The sequence below is a fragment of the Triticum aestivum genome, chromosome 5D (genome assembly GCF_018294505.1).
Source record: "Triticum aestivum cultivar Chinese Spring chromosome 5D, IWGSC CS RefSeq v2.1, whole genome shotgun sequence".
Lineage (NCBI taxonomy): Eukaryota > Viridiplantae > Streptophyta > Magnoliopsida > Poales > Poaceae > Triticum > Triticum aestivum.
In genome coordinates, this window is record NC_057808.1 from 499,927,392 (window position 1) to 499,946,564 (window position 19,173).

The 19,173-nt window shown below is 47.0% G+C and overlaps 2 protein-coding genes across 2 annotated transcripts; one reads left to right on the forward strand and one right to left on the reverse strand.

Annotated features, from left to right (window-relative positions):
• Nucleotides 1-11,539: 11,539 nt before the first annotated feature.
• On the reverse strand, nucleotides 11,540-12,914 carry LOC123123200 (RING-H2 finger protein ATL38-like). Its single transcript, XM_044543666.1, has one exon. The coding sequence runs from the start codon at nucleotides 12,845-12,847 to the stop codon at nucleotides 11,831-11,833; it is 1,017 nt and encodes a 338-aa protein (XP_044399601.1). The 5' UTR covers nucleotides 12,848-12,914; the 3' UTR covers nucleotides 11,540-11,830.
• A 4,586-nt stretch (nucleotides 12,915-17,500) lies between these two features.
• Nucleotides 17,501-18,342, forward strand: LOC123123202 (pathogenesis-related protein 1). Its single transcript, XM_044543669.1, has one exon. It carries the CDS (start codon nucleotides 17,643-17,645, stop codon nucleotides 18,141-18,143), a length of 501 nt encoding a protein of 166 aa, XP_044399604.1. The 5' UTR covers nucleotides 17,501-17,642; the 3' UTR covers nucleotides 18,144-18,342.
• Nucleotides 18,343-19,173: the final 831 nt, after the last annotated feature.

Here is a 19,173-nt window from a genome sequence, read left to right on the forward strand (position 1 = left end):
GCAGAATTGACCCAGTCAACATTTGACTGGTCAATAGGGTTTGGGTCCCACTTGTCATTGGCTCATCTTGCTAACTGCAGTTTTAAATTAACTAATCTACTTCATTAGGTTAACTAAGATTAATTAATTAAGTTAATTAAATATTTAACTAATTAATTAATTAATTTTTTGTTAATATTATTTTTAACCTTTTTTTAGGCAGGGGCGTGGGCCCTTCTGGTCAGCGACCCACAAGGCCTTAGCGGGTGAAACGATTATCGGGCGCTGGGGCGTGCGGGCGCCCGAGCGGAGGCCGAGCCCAGGGCGGTGCCGGCGGCGAACAGCGGCGCAGGGGGGGTGTGCAGGCCGGCGGCCACGCGCGGCGCGGCGGGCGGGGCTGCAGGGCAGGGCGGCGCGTCGCTTGGAGGAGGAGGCGGGTGCACGGGCGGCCCGAGCGGCAGAGCTCCGGCGGGCGCGCAGTCGCGGGGCAGAGGCGGGGCGCGGTCAAGGGGCGGCCAGGGCGCGGTCGGGAACGGGCCCGGGTCGCCGGAGCCAGGGGCGCCGGGGCAATGGCTTGGACGAGGCCGGAGCGAGCGGGTGGCACGGGAGGAGTGGCGCGAGCAGCCCGTGCGCACGGCAGAGAGCAGCGGGGGTGGCCGGGCGTCAGCGGAAAGCGGCGACACGAGCGGGAGCGGGGGCACGACGCCGGGCGTGGAAAAGACAACGGCGACGAGCGGCGTGGCGGCCAGCAGGCAGGAGAAGTAGCAGAAGACGGCGGCGATAGGCGGCAGCAGCACTAGCAGTAGCAGCGACGACACAGCAGCAAGCAGGGCGCAGGAGCAACACATCACGCACGCACATACGCGCATGCGTACACGGGAGGCTCGGACGAACTCGGGGACGGCGGCTACAGCGTCTACGACGAGGGAATCGGAAGGCGAGGCGAGAGTTGCTCACCGGGCTCCTGCAGGTGTGCTAAAGCGGGCTCGGGGGAGGCCTGGAGGAGCGAGACGGCGGCGATGAGCACAGCGGCTGGAGGTTGAAGAACGGGAGGCAACGAGCGTTCCGGTGGCTCCCAGCCCACGTACGTGGTCGGAGTCGGGGTAGCGGACGCGGGTGGAGCTCATGGGCACGTCGGGGCGGCGGGGAAACACTGGTGGCCGCGGGATCTCGGAGTGCAGGGCGATGACAGGGTCCAGGGAGGAGCGAGCGCACGAGGGAGAGGGGAACGAGCGAGGGGGGAAAGGAAATATCTGGGTGCTGACGAGGCTGAAAGGGGGGAGGGTTGGTCTTATCCCACCAGCGGCTCGGGCTGGCTCTGGTGGGTCGAGGCACAGTGAGGGGCGGGGGCCTCTCTCCTTTTATTTACTCTGCATTGTCTTTTCTTTTTATATTTTCTATCTTCTATTTAGTTTTATTATAGTTTTAGTTTTACAAAATACAACACTAGCCCCTAATTCAACACTAGTAACTTATGCCACTCCCAATAATAGTTTGAGGTTTAAAAAGAATAGTTTAGCGTTTTTATAAATTTTGACAGCATTTAGCTTATTATTTTAGCCAATGTTTTATTTAGTTTAGTGCAATTAATCATTTTATAAAAATGTAGGGTCACCACTATAATTAGTTATGGAATATTTTCCACACTTTGAACATTTTATTTTGTGTGTTTGAGAAATTTGAATTTTGAGCTTTAATTTGAATTTGAGTTTGAACTAAGATTTGGATCAAGCGAGGATTGGGAGCAGTAATGCTGATGACATGACACCATTAGCGAGGGTTTACTGTAGCTTAATTATCCGGGCGTCACAGGAAGACATTCAAATGCTCAATCATATTTGTGCCATCTCGGTACTCAAGCTTTGCAAGTCTTTTGATCACCGAGACATTGTTCATTGATGTCTTCCTCTCATACATAGACTCCAACTTCTGCCACATCTCATAAGCATTTGTGTCGTTTGCAACATGGTGAAAAATATTGTGGTTGATATACAACCGAATCATACCTACTGCCTTTCTGTGCAACACTCTCCATTCTTCTTCCGTGACACCGGTGGGTATCTTGTCTTTCACAATTGGCTCATACAAATCCTTGCAATAAAGGATGTCTTCCATCATGGGCTTCCATAATGAGTAATTGGAAGAATCAAGTTTTATCAATGCCACTTGTAGTAGCGCTTTCTTCCAAAGCCATTGTGAGCAGCTCTTCCAGCAACAATCAAGCAACTGGGATTTGCAACCTTCTAAGCAACCAAGGCTCTCATGCCACTCTGTTGGGAATTAGCACACAAATGCACTTGTGGTTAACTGAAAACTGCAGCGGAAACAAGATAATCTCAGCACCACATCATGTACTAACTCAAGGATCATTGCTTGGCACGGAAGGAAACATATGCAGCAGCATAAATGGAGGCAGGAAATGTTACTCAACAGGCAAGACACTCCTCAGCCTAGTGTCTTGCGGTAGGAGTAAGTTTCTGGACAGCACCAAGCATCAATAAAGAGACACCAGATTTTACGTGAAAAACCCCCCAACTTGAGGGGAAAAACCACGGGCCGAAGCCACCCAAATCCTCTTCCACTATTATCAAATGTGGGATACAATAAGTTCTTCTCTAGACATCACTAAAGGATCTCATACATCAAGATTTCTGAATTTTGGATGAACACAACAAGATTTGGAGCTCAAGAACTAGGGATTGGAATAATCTCACCAAAGATGGTGGAACCGAAGCTTGAAGGAGACAAGGTAGTGGATCTGAACCATCACAACCTTGGGGAGGAGCTCCATTTGCTTCTTCGTTTAATCTTCCTCTTCTTCCCTTAATCTCTTGGTTTTCTCTCTTCTTCTCTCTTGAAGGATGAACTGATTTTCGTCATATTTGGTGATGGCTGTTGGATGGACGTAAAGCATCCCATCCACTCACGTGCAAAGTTCAAAATGACCCTAGGTCATAACCCTAATGTATAGTGGGCTTCTGCACCTCTTTGGGCTGCCTAAAAAGGCCTCAAATGGTCATCTCCTCACAGCCCACGTGAGGAGGATATCCCAACAGAGGGCGACCCACGTGCGGACGTCGGGGACGATGCGCTCGCACTGGCTGGTATCCATGACCATGATCTTGTTGCCTTTAGCCGCGAAGAACCTGCTCGCCAAAGCCTCAAGGCGGACGAGGAGCCCTCGGAAGGTGCTGCGCCGTCGGGTGGCCGTCGTCATCCTGGGAGGAATAGGGAGGAAGGAGGGTCCGACGGTAGATCGAACTTGCGGATGCCGTATATAGCCTCCCCGTCGTTCTTGACGAGGTATAGGCGCCGGCGGCGGCGCTTCCGGCCGACGCGCCCGTTGTACGAGGGTCTCTTTGGCATCCTCCTCTGTTGTTTCAACTTCTGTAGTGTTGCTTCGATCGAACTCGAAGAAGGCGAGTCCGGCCGATGTCCGATGTCGATGCGAAGGCGGTGGAGATGGAGTAGCGAATAGCGATGCCGCACGTCGACGTGGCTCTTTCTTCCGGCAGAGCTATTTTTTTCTCCTCTATGTATTGCGCGAGAGATCCTTTTTTTAGAACTAAATAAAAGCCAGCGCGTGGGATCAAACCCCCCACATCAAATACGGTTTGGAAGGCAAACTCCAACTTAGTTAGCTAGCGCATGGCGCTCCACAAACGGGTCAGCCCAATACTGTAGACACGGCAGCGGTTTTAGAAAAGTTCCGTGGACTGGGTTGACCGGTTTTAGAACCTTTTGTGTTGTTTTTTTCTTTCTTTTTTATATGTTTTTTATTGATTTTTCATCGGTTTTTCATTTTTTCTGCCAATACATGCCTACTTTTTCAACACTCTTTATACTTTTCTTGTGTACATCTGAAACATTTGTTATACACATTGAATTTTTTTGCATGATTAACATTTATTATGAAATAAAAGTTAAAATTTAAATGTTTTTCTGTCAATACATGTCAAATGTTTTTAAAATTATACACAAAATTATTTTTATACTATGCAAACATTTTTTTACATTGTACTCCTTCAGTCCCGAGTTGGTTGCCTTAATCTTAGATTTGTCCAGATATATCTAGACATGTTTTAGTGTTAGGTATATCCATATCTAGAGAAATCTAGGACAACTAATTTATGACGGAGGTTATATAACAATTTTTGAAAACTTTATGAATATTTTTTTCTGAAATGTGTGAGCATTTTTTAATGTAAGTACATTTTTTGAATGGTAGATTTTTTGAATTACATAAATATATTTAAGCATAGTACAATTTCTTTTTAAAAATGCCACATCGATATATTTTCAAAACGCCTTAACATTTTTAGAAGGTCACAACATTTTATTGAATGCTATTAACATCTTTTTAAAGGTGACAAACATAAGTGCTTTTAAAGAGGTAGATTTTTTCGACAAAGGGTGGATTTTATTGACTCAAAATGAAGCATCAAGTTGATACAAACACGATGAGAACACACCCGACCTCTGCATAACTAAGATGCACACAACCAACACCAACGCACACAAAAACCCTCTACCAAATAGTAAAGTCATATAAGACCAAAGCTATGCCTAAGCGAGAGAAAACCCCAAAGCGAACAAATCCGCGATCGACAAACTACAACAATGACCATATCCACACCAACATCTCATGACACCATAAGGACAACGGGGTTCTTCAATAGCAACACCTTCATGAAGGGAGCGATGCTCGAGCATCGCCGTCACCGGATCCAACCACCAAAGGCCGGACTCTAAGTTTTCACCATGAAGAATCAGTCTAAGCATATACGAGCAATGCCTTCAACAACGGAATGACGCAAAAACATCACCATTGCCATGTATGACCACTCGTGTCAGACATAGGTTTTCACCTCGAAGCTCGAGACCGGGTACTCGAAAGCACAACCATCGAAGTCAAACATATGTTGTCGCCACCGCTTTTCCACGATCCTAGCAGCTGCTCGCCGCTGTACAACCATATCCTCTACGTCAAGTCGTTGTCCACCGTTTGAATCTCGTCGCCGAACGAAACCACCGGATCTGAAGAGAGTAATCCCCGCGAAGATCTTTCGGTGGCCATCGCAATCCGCAACGAGGCCGCCGCTGACCGGAGTGATCATCATGGACCAACACCGTCGGCGGAGCACATCACCGGTGAGTGCCATCTGGCCAAAGAGAGCCCTATCCAGGCCTATAGACCAAAAGCAGACATGACCGGATCTGAAGCACGAAAGACAGATCTGTCCACCAGGCAAGAACCACGGCACCGCAGCCAACTTGGCCACAACACCACGGCCAAATCCACCGAGGCGCCCCTATGGCCAAAATCCAATGCTTAGCAGGAGCACTGCCGCCACAAAGCGCATGGATCTGGCCGTCGCACTGCACCGGCCCCGCGCCTCCGGCACAGCCTCGCCGCCATGCCGCCGGTAGCCGTCACCACGCCCCACAGGAGGACATCGAGAACAGTCGCTGGTCGCCACGACCCAGCCGAGTCCCGACGCGCGCCGACGTGCCGCCCTACAGATCGAAGGCCGTCGCGAGAAGGCGCCCCGCCGCCGCCACCGGCCGCGTGAGCTTTGCCAGCGGCGTCCTCCGGCAGCGGCGCGGCGAGGCGTGTAGAAAGGAGCAGCGGCGGCGCTAGCAACAACGTTCCGCCCGAGTCACCCAGGGCCAGGCGATGCGGGCGTTCTGTTGCCGAGTTAGCGGTTCAATTTCCAGTTTGGTGTAAGGCTGTCGCTTCGGCTCCGCACACCACATGTACTGTAGATAGGATAGGGGGAAGTGGCAGTTTAAGGCCTTGCATAATGCAAGGTGTTTAGGGGAGGTGCTTAGAAAAATAAACCAGTCTTTCCTTAAGCACCGGTGCTTATTTGTACAAGATAGAAGCTTAATTAGGCGTCTCTTCTGTAAAAATAGACACCGGTGCTTCAAAAAAATTCAATTTATTTTTCTAAGCACCTACATTGTACGAGGCCTAAACGGGAAACATCCAAAGAGATGAGCGCCGCACCAAAACGATTTTACTGTTGGTTGTGGTCAGTCGCAGTCAAGGACGTTGGTTTGACCATGAGCACTTTCAGTTAGTACACTTGTGAAGATTTAGAATAGATTGGATGCGAAAAAGAATAGAGAGGTAAGGGTGAATAAAAACCAAACTAAAGAGATAGCAACGAGTGAATGCAAATAAAAGGACAAATATCATATCAATCTAAGGCAGTTGAAACAAATGAGTAAAAACCAATTTGAGGTGGCATTACCCAAAAGCCGGTGGCCAGAAAATTGAAAACCACATGAAACATGATGATCCGACGACCGTGCGGGGGGGGGGGGGGGGGGGGCTAGGCGGCGAATCCGATAGCAGGGAGGAGCTTGACAGGGACATCGATGGTGATGACGTAATCCAGTGGTAGGGAAGTTCGAAGACGGTGGCAGGAGCTCGGGAATGGCGACGAGGTGCTCAGGGACGACGGCGGGAGCTCGGGGATGGCGGCGGATTGGGTGCCGCGTCTCGAGCTCGGTGTTGAATGGGGGTTGCGGCAAACAACGCTGAGGGACTGCATGGGGCGGCCGGTGTCGCAGGGACGGGGCGACCGCGTAGCAAGCTCGACGCGGTCGGGGGGTCAGGGTGGAAGTCACCGAGGGGCGGGATAGGGCGGTGCGTCACGGTGGCTGGCGGGGTGGTGGTTATGAAAGTTCACTAGATGTTGGGTTCCGCTCACAACCTTTTTTCGACAACCTGTAGCAAGAAAATAGGGCATTTGCAAAAGCTTTTGGGCACCAAATAGAGATAGGGCATCCGCTAGAGCTGGATTTTGGTCCAAAATGCCCCAAACGGCAAAAAAATAAATAAATTTGGCACGATCATTGTTTTGCGTCATCTGTTGCACATGCTCTAACTGACAATCCTTTTCCGTTAGTCAAGGACCATCCACGAGCTTGCAAAAAAAAGTCAAGGAGCTCGTGGATGGTACGTTTGCATCATGGAACTGGGAGGTTATCCAGAACATCTTTTTGCCTATGGACACTGCAACTATCCGTACGTAGCTAAACTAAGCGCTTTTGTTTGAACAAAAAAGATTCTTGTTTCACCGAGGAAAAGAGACAAGTTCTGGATAAATTGACAATGCTGAATTGAATTGTCTAATTTAAGTTCCGCCTATTCCACATTAATGGGAGTACATTACGTTTCTGTTTCACGAATATGATATTTTTTGGACATTTCTAATAATAGCAAGCCTTATTCCTATTTTGGCATTTGCATCCTGGATTTTTTGTTGTGGAATTTTGAAAGGAAAGGGAATTTTTACATTGCGTTCTGCTTTATCCCTTCCCATGCTCGTCGGGACAAAACTGCGACGTGAAAGCTGGCGTTTCGGGACGGGGTTCTTCCAAACACCATAGCCGAGGCCCGAGGAGAAGAGGCGGTCAAATTTGTGGTGGATCGAGGTCCCGGCTAAGCTGAAAGTTTTTCTTTTGAGGTTAGCAGAGTAATCCCTCCCACCTACGATCTGCTTCAACATCAAACACAGACACCAAAAAGCTTGGTGCTGTTCTAGCTTTCTGTTCTTTTGTTCTTGTTGAACACTGTACTAGGACCCGTTTTGTTTTTTGGGCTTGTATGCAACGGATGCTTAGGGGGTGTTTGTTTCCAGGGACTTTTTTGTGTAGGGACTAGAAAAAGTCCCTCTTAGAGACTTTTTTTACCAAACGGGATGGACTTTTTAGGAACTAAACTAGGCATTTGGGACTAAATGAAGAAGACTCTCAAGAAGAGTCTTTTTGGGACTTTTTGGGACTTTTCCAATAATGCCCCTCCATGCATCCATTGGCCCGCCACTCCATGGTGTTGTTTGATTGTTATTTTTCTATATACTAGGGGCAACATGATCATTTAATAACCTCTAGGAAGGGGCTAGGGACTTTTTAGTCTCTGGAAACAAACAGGGAGGGACTTTTTAGGACTAGGGACTTTTTAGTTGCGACTAGAAAAAGTCCTAGGACTAGAGAACCAAACACCATCTTAGAATCAGTAATCTCTTCTTTTTTTCAGTTTTGCTATTTCACATCTAGATGTAATATATTATCTCACATCTAAGCCTAGAACCGTTCGATCCATACCTGATTATTTATGAGTGCGCTGCGTCCCGTGTCGCCGTTGTTTCGTTTCCAACAGCTCATGTGTGCCGCGTACGTCGTTTGTTTTTTTGTTTGGCCCATTGTCCATGCGTATGCTTGGGCTTTGTTTTTCGTGTGCGTTTTCTACTCGGTTGCTGCGAGGAAGTTAAATGATAGGCAGAGTACTTTGTCTTTTTTTTTTGATTCCCTTTGTTCATTTCTATCTTCTCACTTCTCTTTGACTTTGACCCATCTACAAGCCGCACAAGTACAAAGGAGAAAGCGGCCAGATAGATGTGGTGGTGGCTTGCTCCACTCATAAAAGAAGGGTCTGGCGCCTGCCTTCTTGACTCTATTCTTTTTTTTTTCTATTTTTCTTTTTTTGAATTCATGTTTTTTTCAGATTTGCTAAGACATATTTAGATGAGATATAGTTTTCTCACATCTAAGTTTCTCACCATACGATCTAAAGCTTTTTTGTGCAAATTTCGTGATCATTGTTTGCGCGTGACTTCCTTCCGTGTGAGAGAGAGAGAGAGAAAGAGAGAGAGAGGGGGGTGGGCTGGCCTTTTTGTTTGTGTCTGGGCCCGGACTAGGCCGGTTTTTTATGTATGCGTCCGTGTGGAGAGTGGACCGCTTTTGTTTTTGTTTTCAGTGTGCTTTGGGGCGAGCAATTTCATAAGTATGTTTTAAATTCTCAACATTTTAAGTGCTCTCTCATCTAAGTTTGTCATTGTTTGATTTAGTTCCTGCCATTTTCATGCAAGCACTCTATCTATTGGCCTCGCTTGTCAATGTTTGTTGCATCAGGTTTGCTATTTCACATCTGGATGTGAAATAGTACCTCACATATAAGTGCATTTTCATATGATAAACTTTGCTATAAGATTTGTTTATTTTCCCTTGTTTGTTTTTTCCTTATTTGTTTTTTTTTTCATTTTTGGTTTTAAAACTTTTGTTTTTTGTTTTCTTTTTTGGTCTTTTTAAATTCATGATTTTTTAAATTCTATAAGTTCTTTTTAGTTCACGTTTAATTTAATTCTCATAATTTGCATGAAAGCGCTCTACCTTCCGCCCCGCTTGTTGTTGTTTGTTTATTGTGTATCCTGTTGTTGGCTCAGTCATGTTCGGCTCCGCTTTTGTTAGCCCTCGACTCGCGACTGGGGCCTGACCTTTTTTGTCCCAGTTGCAAGTACGTCCTCAACTCGCAACTGGGGCCCAACGTTTTTTGAACGAGTTGCAACTCCGCTCTTGACTTGCAGCTGGGCCCAACCTTTTTTTCCTAGTTGCAAGTCGACCGTCGACTCGCAACTGGGGTCTGACTTTTTTTATAGTTGCAAGTGCACCCTCGACTCGCAATTGGGGCCCGAACTTTTTTGTCCCAGTTGCAATACCCCCATCGACTTGTAACTAGGACCTGACCTTTTTTTTGTCCCAGTTGCAAGTCCACCCTCAACTCGCAACCGGAGTCTAGCCTTTTTTGTACGAGTTTCATGTCCACCCTCGAGTCGCAACTAGGGCCTGACCTTTTTTCCCTATTGCAATTGCACTCTCGACTCACAACCGGGTCTCGACACTTTTTATCCTAATTGCAAGTCTACCCTTGACTCACGACGGGGCTCCGACCTTTTTTGTCCCAGTTAAAAGTCCACCCTCGATTCTTAATTGGGCCCCAACCATTTTTGTCTTAATTGCAAGCCCGCTCTCGACACAAATGGGGCTAGACTTTTTTTCCAAGTTGCAAGTCCACCTTCGACTCGCAACTGGGGCCAACCTTTGACGAGTTGCAAGTCGACCCTTTACTCGCAACTAGGGCCCAACCTTTTTTTTGTCTGAGTTGCAAGTTCACCCTCGACTCGCAACTGGGGCCCAACCTTTTTTTGTCCGAGTTGCAAGTCCACCCTTTACTCGCAACTAGGGCCCAACCGTTTTTGTCTGAGTTGCAAGTCCACCCTTTACTCGCAACTAGTGCCCAACCGTTTTTGTCTGAGTTACAAGTCCACCGCCGACTCGCAACTGGGGCCCAACCTTTTTTGTCCGAGTTGCAAGTCCACCCTCGACTCGCAACTAGAGCTCAATCTTTTTTGTTCGAGTTGCAAGTCCACCCTCGGCTCGCAACTGGGGCCCGACCATTTTTAGTCCCAATTACCACCCTAGATTCGCAACTAGGACCCGACCTTTTTTCCCAGTTGCAATTCCACCGTCGACTCGCAACTGGGGCTCGACCTTTTGTTGTCCCAGTTGCAACTCCACCCTTGATTCGTAACTGGGGTCCAACCTTTTTGGTCCCAGTTGCAAGTCCAAACTCGACTTGCAACTAGGGCCCGACCTTTTTTATTCCCAATTGAGAGTCCATCCTCGATTTTCCATTTGGGGTCCGACCTTTTTTTGTCCTAGCTGCAAGTCCACCCTCGTCAGCGAACATACTATAGATGAGCCGGCCCAAATAGCTAGGATATGTTTTTTGTTTTGTTTCTTTATGTTTTTCTGTTTTTTTATGTATCATGTTTCTTCAGTGGTTTTCTTCTGCTTTTAATTTTTCTATTTTTCAAAAATTGTTCTCATTTTTATGATTCTTTTTCCATAAATTCACAAGTTTCAATAAATGTTTCAAATATGTAAATTTGTTAATTTTTCCAAAATTGTTGGTGCTTCTCAATTTTCTAAAACAAATCTAAATGTGTTCAAATTTTTGTTCTCTTCTTTTTTATCTATTTTCTCTATTTGGTTTTCTCAGTTTTTTTGTTTTTTCCTGTTTGCTTTTAGTTCAATGTATATAAAAAAGTTTGCTTTTAGCTCATCATATATAAAAAGGTTCACCATATATCAAAAAAGAATTTTCATTGTATATTGCGAAAAAAAAATTTTGTGGGTGTTCAAAACATTGTTCACCGTACATTAAAGGATTTTTCACCGTACATTAGATTTTTTTGGCAATCATTAACATTTTTATAATTTAAAAAAATTATGTAAATTCGTGAACATGTTTTTGAAATATGTTTTCACCAAACTTTGTTCCTTACTGAAAATTAATTATAAAATAATAATAGTGAAAAACGCAAAAACCAAAAGACAAAAAAATCGTTAGTAGCCTAGAAGCTAGTTGTGAGAGATGTACTTGTAATGTATAACGATCGGACGCAAAAGTTAACAAATCGATGTTAGCACTACCGATCAGTTTTCTTTGAGAAAAAGCTAGCGATCAGTTTTTATATGGGTAGCTAGCGACCAGATTTTTTTTAGGGAGCTAGTGACCAGATTTGCGTACAGGCCAGCCACACAAGGAGGACGCAGGGTGAGCAGGTTTTTAGTTTTCGGCATTGACAAATTAAAATCAAACAAAAAGGATAAACAGGGAAAAAAAGGTGGCGCTGACATCATACTTAGATAATATCTCACATCTAGATGTGACATAGACGGCTCTTTTTTTTTTCTGTTGCATCTGTATAATCTGATCCCCAGTGGTTCCTGTGACAAAATACTCTGACGGTTCCGGAAGTATGGGACATTACCTTATGGATCCTCACTCTGACGGTTCAACAGTGAATCCTGGAACAATTACTACTAGTACGAACTAATACTACGGAGAAAATAGAATGCCGATCACTCACGCTCTGTTTCTTGAAATTCTGAAGGAAAATTGATCCAATTCTCTGATCACAGTTCACAACCAAACCAGCACAACTACCAAATCATTTTCTACCTCAATGGGGTCAATGTTCCGCTCTCATTTTCGTCAATCGTTTCTCTTGTCTTCTCCTGCTCCCCGCGCAGAGTCATCGCGCCGCCAGCGAGACGAGCCCCCGGACTTGTCCTCGACGTCGCCGCTCCACCCATCCCCGGGCGCGAAAAGTGAGAAGAGCCTCGCCACGGCGCTCCGCACAGAATTCCCGCCGGCAGCTGGGTCGTGGGCGCTCCCCTCCCTCACGCGCACGGACGCGACCGCGCTCGTCACGTGCCTCAGCCTGTGCGACATCAGGATCTCGAGGCGAACGTGCTCCGGCAGCCGCAGCCGGAAGCGCTCCATCCCGCCGGCGCGCTCGTGCCCCGTCGAGTTGGACCGCGGCAGCGCCTCGCGCCCGGCCTCGCGCCGCGTCCTCGCGAGGATCCTGGTCCTGTCTTCCTCCTCCTCGCCGCGGCCGGGGTCGTCTTCGATTAGCACCACCGTATGGTGATCGTGAACAGGCGGCGAGCCGGGTGGCACCGGCGTTTCCAGCTCCTGATCTGGCACTCGAGGCGGCGGCGGGTCGAGGACGCTGGCGCGGCAGAGCGGGCACGTGACGTGCTTCTCGAGCCAGAGGCCGATGCACTGCGGGTGGAACGCGTGCGGGCACGTCGGGAGGAGGCGCAGGCTGTCGTCGTCGTCGAACTCCAGGAGGCAAACCGCGCACTCCAGCGGGTCGACACGGCCGTCGCTGATCCGGTGCTGCTTGACGTCACGGTAGGACACTAGCGGCAGCGCCGCGATCTCGGCGGCGTCCAGGCCCTCCTTGTGGTGCGAGTGCGCCCACTCCGCCGAAGAGTTCTCGGCGGCCGGGGGGTCGTCTGGCGGCCGGTACAGGCGGAGGCAGGCAAACGCGAGGAGGACGACGAAGACGGGGAAGAAAATGGCCATGAAGAAGGAGATGGCCATCACGTCGGAGAAACTCATTGAACTGTCCGATCCCGGGCCTCCCGGCGTCTGCGCTGCTGCGCAGGAAGCGATCGCCGTGAAAACGACGGAGGCGAAGGCACGCTTGCGGGAGGCGGCCATTGCGCTGCGCCCCGGCGGCTAGGGTTGGTTCTGGCGGAGCTGGGCGTGGGCGTGCTGGGTCCCAGAGTCTAGGAGTTACTAAACCCTACCAAAATTTCCGTTAAGATACGTGCGCTTTCCATTTGCACGCCGGCGTGACATTTAAAAAAAAAAATCAAGGATACGTCAAGGGCGCCAAGAAGGCAGATACTCCCGTACGGGCACCTCAAACCCGCCTCATACGTTTGGGTAGGCCGCCCGATCACTGACCAGTCATGTTTTTCTGATCCAGACAACTCCAAACGGGTCTCAAACGTCTGGATTGACCAGCAACCTTCATATCCAGCCCAAATATGAGGCGGATATGGGGCGCTTGGGCGCGCTCAGGCACGCGTAGGACTGACGAAGAGGTCCCACGCAGAGTCGCCCGGAAACCCAGCGGTCCGACGTATGCCTGCTCCGTCGTCGCGGTGTGAACACCGCGTGGCGCCGCTCCGGCTCGCTGCCCGAGAGCAAATCCGCCTATTTAACCCGTCCGGAGTCCTGCAACCCTAGTCCATCCACCTCCCCCCTCTTCGCGCCACCAGTCCGAGCCCATCCACCTCCTCCCTCTCTCGCTCCGGCGCGCTACCCACGCTCCGGTGCTCCGCCATGGTCCGGACGAAGATCACCTACTACGCAATGCTCCGCCGAAGCGCTGCACCGAGATCCAATAGGAGATCTGGGCAAGACAAGCCGCGCGCACATCCCGCATCGCTGCCGGGCTGCCTCCGGACTTGCCGGAGCCGAAGGAGGAGGAACAGCCGGGGGAAGAGGAGGACGAGGCGGAGGAGCAGCAACTGCCGGGCTTCAACATGAAGCAGGCGGAGGCGGAGTTCGCCGTCACCCAGTCCGACAAGATGGCGGAGCAGCAGACCATCTTGAAGTCCATCCGGGATGAGGCCTATGTGGAGGCCAACTGGGCGTTCCTCCGAAGGAGCAGGCGGCGTCCGACGCGCTCTTCGTCGAACTCGACGCGGAGATAGAGGCGAAGGAGGCCGGAGTGGAGCAGCCGGAGGCGCCAGAGGAGCCAGAACTGCAGCTGCCGCCAATCCTGCCGGAGCCGGGCACGGAGATCGTCGACATCTTCAATGATGAGTAGGTAGGTGATCGGCATAGTATGTAGGTTATTTCATTTACATGTCTTTGTATGGATTTAAGAATCTAGTACAAGATGTTCGGATGCATCAAATGAAATTTAAGGCGTGCTCGATCACTGCTTGCAGACGTGCCTGGACGCGTCTGCCGGCGTTTGAGGGGCTATATTTGACATATCCGGGTTTACATGCTGACGAGGCTTGGCTGCTCAGTTCCGAGCTTCGATACGTACGTGCTTCCCGCCAGTCTTCGGCACCGTACGGTTATAGCAAATGGGATATCGAGGTATCTTTTTTTTTCAAAACCATATACTCTTTTTATTTACAATTCAACCAGCATTACATCACTTAAAATAAGAGAGGGTTGAACTCGCTAGGAGCCTAGGAGGCTCAGCAAAAAAAAAGCTATACAAGACAGGCCCTGAGCCAAATTTTCTAATTCATGAGCACCAGAATTAGTCTCTAGGACAATGCACAAAGCGAGGTACAAAGTAAGTTGCACATGATATTCACATTATAAAAAGTATCTTTAATTTTTAAACATCAATACCAACACAAATGCTCATAGAGATAGAATATGTGTGCGTTCATAAAGTACCCTTAATTAGTCAGTGATTTCGAATCATCGTGAGAGTCCTTTTGTCTTGGGCCTCGCTGGGCAAGAACGTTGATTTCAGAGGGATGTATAGGAAGAAAAGGAACGGACGCTCGGCATGAAAACAATGTATGTAACATCTAAAAAATGATTATACAATTTATTTATTTTTGCAACCGGAGAATTTATTTTTTACCATTCAAAAATATACGTTACATTTTAAAAAATGTTTGTGCATTTCAAAAATATGTTCATGACATTTAAAATTGTTTATACAATCTACAATAATGTCTGTGTAGTTTAAAAAATGTTTCATATCATTCAAAACTATTTCAACGTGTATTTGAAAAACTTTTCACACACATTCAAAAATTGTGTTTGAAAAATGTTAATCATGTATTTTAAAAATATTAAATGTGTATAAAAATGTTTTAGATGTATATACCAAAAATGTACAATGTGTATGAAAAAATAGATATCAAAACATGTATTTGAAAAATGTTAATCATATATTGGAAAATTGTTAAACATGTAGAAGAAAATTTTCTTGCTGTATAAAAAATATATACAATGTGTACGAAAATGTAGACATGTGCCGAGAAGCAAAGAAAATAAGGAAAAAATGTCGCATAGTTTTCAAAAATGTTTATTGCCATTAAAATTGTTCAAACGTGTATATGAATTTTTTTACCAAGTATTCAAAAAAGTTCAAAACATGCATTTTAGAAAATATACATCATGTATTCAAAAATTGTCAATGTGTATAAAAAATTGTTGAAACCATGCATTTAATAATACCCTCCGTTTCAGCCCCTGTTCAAGAATTCGTCCGATTAACCAGTTAACTTGCTGATTAATCGCTACTAGTAGGGTCACCGAGTAGTTGATAAACTGATAAATTAGCCGATTAATTAATTAAATGGCTAATTAACTTGCCGATTATCCTATTAGTCCCCTACCCGCCAGCCAACAGAGCAGCTACCAGTTAGCGATTTCCTCAACAATGCTTATAGCTCTGGCGGCAACGTGGCCTCGGGACTATTCTTCATGACTCATTTGGGGCTTCATTACCCCTCAAAAAAAATTTGGGGCTTCATTGTTGCTGCATGCAGGTACAAGCATTCATGGTTGGATGTTCCATCGATAGAGGCTGAAGATTTATTGAGGGTCTACAACTAGCAGCAGAATTGGGGCCCTTGTGATGGTGAATAACTTGATGAAAATTGTTCAAGCCTGGAAGAACCCGTTAGAGTACTTCCCTTCGGGGGCGATTGTCACTGATAATTGTCAAACTTTAATCACAAGCGTTAGCAGGGCGACAATTATACACCGCCGGCGAAAAGCAAATGTAGCTTCACATGAACTTGCTCATTTTGGTTTTATTAAAATGGCTTGTGAGGTCTGGAGGAACCATCGCTTGATTTATCGACTCCAATTGTTCTAAAGGACATAACAATCATTTAATAAAGTCTCTAAACTATAAAAGAAAAAATCCTCCCTTTAGGGCCTCTTTGATTCGCAGTTTTGAAAAAGCAGGAATAGGGAAATCATAGAATTGGAATGTCGTGCTCATTTGAATTCTACCGAATTTGAGTTTGTTTGATTGCATCACAGGAAAAACAACGATTTTTTTCTAAGAGGTTAGAGTGGATGTTAGATTTCTTACGGAATGTAGTACAATTGATTCCTTTGGAAAAATACGAATCAAAGGACCAATGTTGAAAAAATTCCTAAGAATTTTATTTCTCCACAAATCCTATAAAATTCCTATGAATCAAAGTCCTCCTAGGTCCCTCTTTCTAATATCAGGTAAATATTCGTTTAGCCACTCGCAATTGCAGGTCTTATTTTCTACGAATTCATTAAATCTCAGCTGGCTCAAACTCTACATGAGATCATAGAAAGAGGTTAATGCTATTTTTTTAGTTTATTTTTGTATGTTATTTGTACCTAAATGGCTAAATATGATAACGTCATGCAACTCGATTAAGACTTGATTAAATCTCAGTCAACTGAAAGGTAGCCAGTACCAATCATACTACGTACCAACCAAGCACAAGTACATACGTCACAACTGAGAAGGCCTGACCTGATCTCATACAATGAAGGCGACATGTACATATGTACCATGAGATCGAATGACGAAGATGCATGTGAACTGAGCGTAGCTCGGTTAGTTAGGTTTCTTGTCATATAACCATCCCCTCAGGGTTTAAGTTTTAGGCTTAACATCGGTGCCCGCATTTTTTTAAATATATTTTAGCCTTTCCGGCAATGTTCGTTCAGTGAGAGGACTCAATATCTCGAAGGTGTTCATATGTGCGTTCATAGGGATAGTGTATGTGCTTCTGTGTGAGCATCTACAAATGTTGTGAAAAAAAATGACGAGGATACGTCGTGCTACACCATCGGCGCGCAGAGGTAAACTCAGAAGAAATAACACGTTACACTTTTTTCCACCGGACAACGAGCAAGACAAGTCGAAGCTTACTACACATCGGCGGGCAGAGGTAATCTTATAGAAAGATGACATGACTAACTGACGCGACGAGCCGGACAACGCACCTTTTTCCACAGTTGCACTTGCGTTTCCAAAGCACCTATTCCAACACGTACTTTGGGCGCAATATTACTCCGGCAATCACGGGCAAGCAAGTCATCTAGAACCTCAGGAATCGATCGAGAACCACAAGAACTGAAAAGCCTTCGTCTAGTCAATTATAGTACTGTACTAGAGTTTATCCTCCCTCTCCCTGCCGAATGCCGATCGATCGAAAGCGCAGGTGCATGGAATTCCTGCCGTCTCTTGAAAAATATTACGTACTTGGATTGAATTTCTCGAACTTGACCAGTCAAGAATTTTTTGCTGAACTTTCATTTAAGAAACCCAGTGCAAGGAACCTAACCTTCCTCAACTTTCCAAACTTCCCTACTTACCATGGAACCTATGCAGTATAAATACACTACTCATGGTCGCAGCACCATATCTCATCATCTAAGATAGATTCACAGATAGTACATATTTCCTTTCCCTCAAAAAAGAAGAAAGATTATACATATTCCCTCACTTTTGTAAGCCATAGCGATGGAGTACTCGCTGAAGCTGGCAGTAGTACTGCTCTTAGCTCTCGCGTCCGCCATGGCGGTCACGGCCCAGAACTCGCCGCAGGACTTCGTGGACCCCCACAACGCGGCGCGCGCCGACGTCGGCGTCGGGCCGGTGACCTGGGACGACAACGTGGCCGCGTACGCGCAGAACTACGCGGAGCAGCGCCGCGGCGACTGCCAGCTGATACATACTCCCGATGGCCGGCCGTACGGGGAGAACCTCTTCGGAGGCGGTGGGACCCAGTGGACGGCGGCGGACGCCGTGAGCTCGTGGGTGTCGGAGAAGCAGTACTACGACCACGGCAGCAATAGCTGCTCCGCCCCGGAGGGCGACTCGTGCGGGCACTACACACAGGTGGTGTGGCGTGACTCGACGGCCATCGGCTGCGCCCGCGTCGTCTGCGACAGCGGCGACGGCGTGTTCATCATCTGCAGCTACAACCCGCCGGGCAACTACGTGGGGCAGAGCCCATACTAGGATATGCATGCATTCGTGCATGTACGTAGCAGAGCGTATATTTGCATAAAGAATAAAGCCGAGATCACAGTCGTGATAAGATGTGAAACTTTAGCAGGAGATATTCAAGGTATGTGTAGTTACCCTTCATGTAAGTTGTACTATCATTGTAGGTCCCTGCTATGCAGGGCTTATGAATGGAAATAAAGTTTTATTATCAGGGGTGAAGCTAGAGAAAAAAAAGATAACCTAGGTGTATAGCTTTAACATTAACATAATGATTAATGTAACGTCACTAGTTGGATGGGATCTGATTGGATGAACTCCCACACCTTCCGAGCCGCACGGGACGCCTTGAGCCAGGATGCCATATAGCATCCCTCGCTAATAGGAAAAGGGGCTTTTATCCCGGTTTGTAAGGGTCTTTTGTCCCGGTTTTTGAAACGGGACTAAAGGGTCGTTACTAGAGCCCTAATCCTTTAGTCCCGGTTCTTACACGAACCGGGACAGAAGGTCCTCCACGTGGCCGCTGCTGCCAGCCCAGGCAGGGGGGGCCTTTGGTCCCGGTTGGTGCCACCAACCGTGACCAATAGGCAGGGCCTTTTGTCCCGGTTGGTCCCGGTTGGTGGCATAGGCATCCACGCGTCAACATTTCAGGGGCTGGAGTTTTTGTTTTTTTGAGGGGGGGGGGGGGTTGCGGGGTTAATTTAGGTGTTTCATATATTGTGTTAGCTAGCTAATTAATAAAGAGAAGTGTCCTCTCTTATCTCCGTGCTTGGTCGACGCTACGTACTATATACGTATGGAGAGGACTAGACACGCTAGCTAGTAATCAAATGAAGGAAACAGAAGATCGTCATGAACATATGCATACAGAGAGAAGTGATATCGACCACCTCTCCTTCTCTGAGAGATTGGTCGAACAACAAGTTCTCGTATATCTATCCGACACTACCGGCTACATATATACAATAATTATCTCTTACAATACAATCTCCTAATTAAATTGTAAGAACACAGGGTCCACATAGTATTCTCCGTTTTCAGCGAT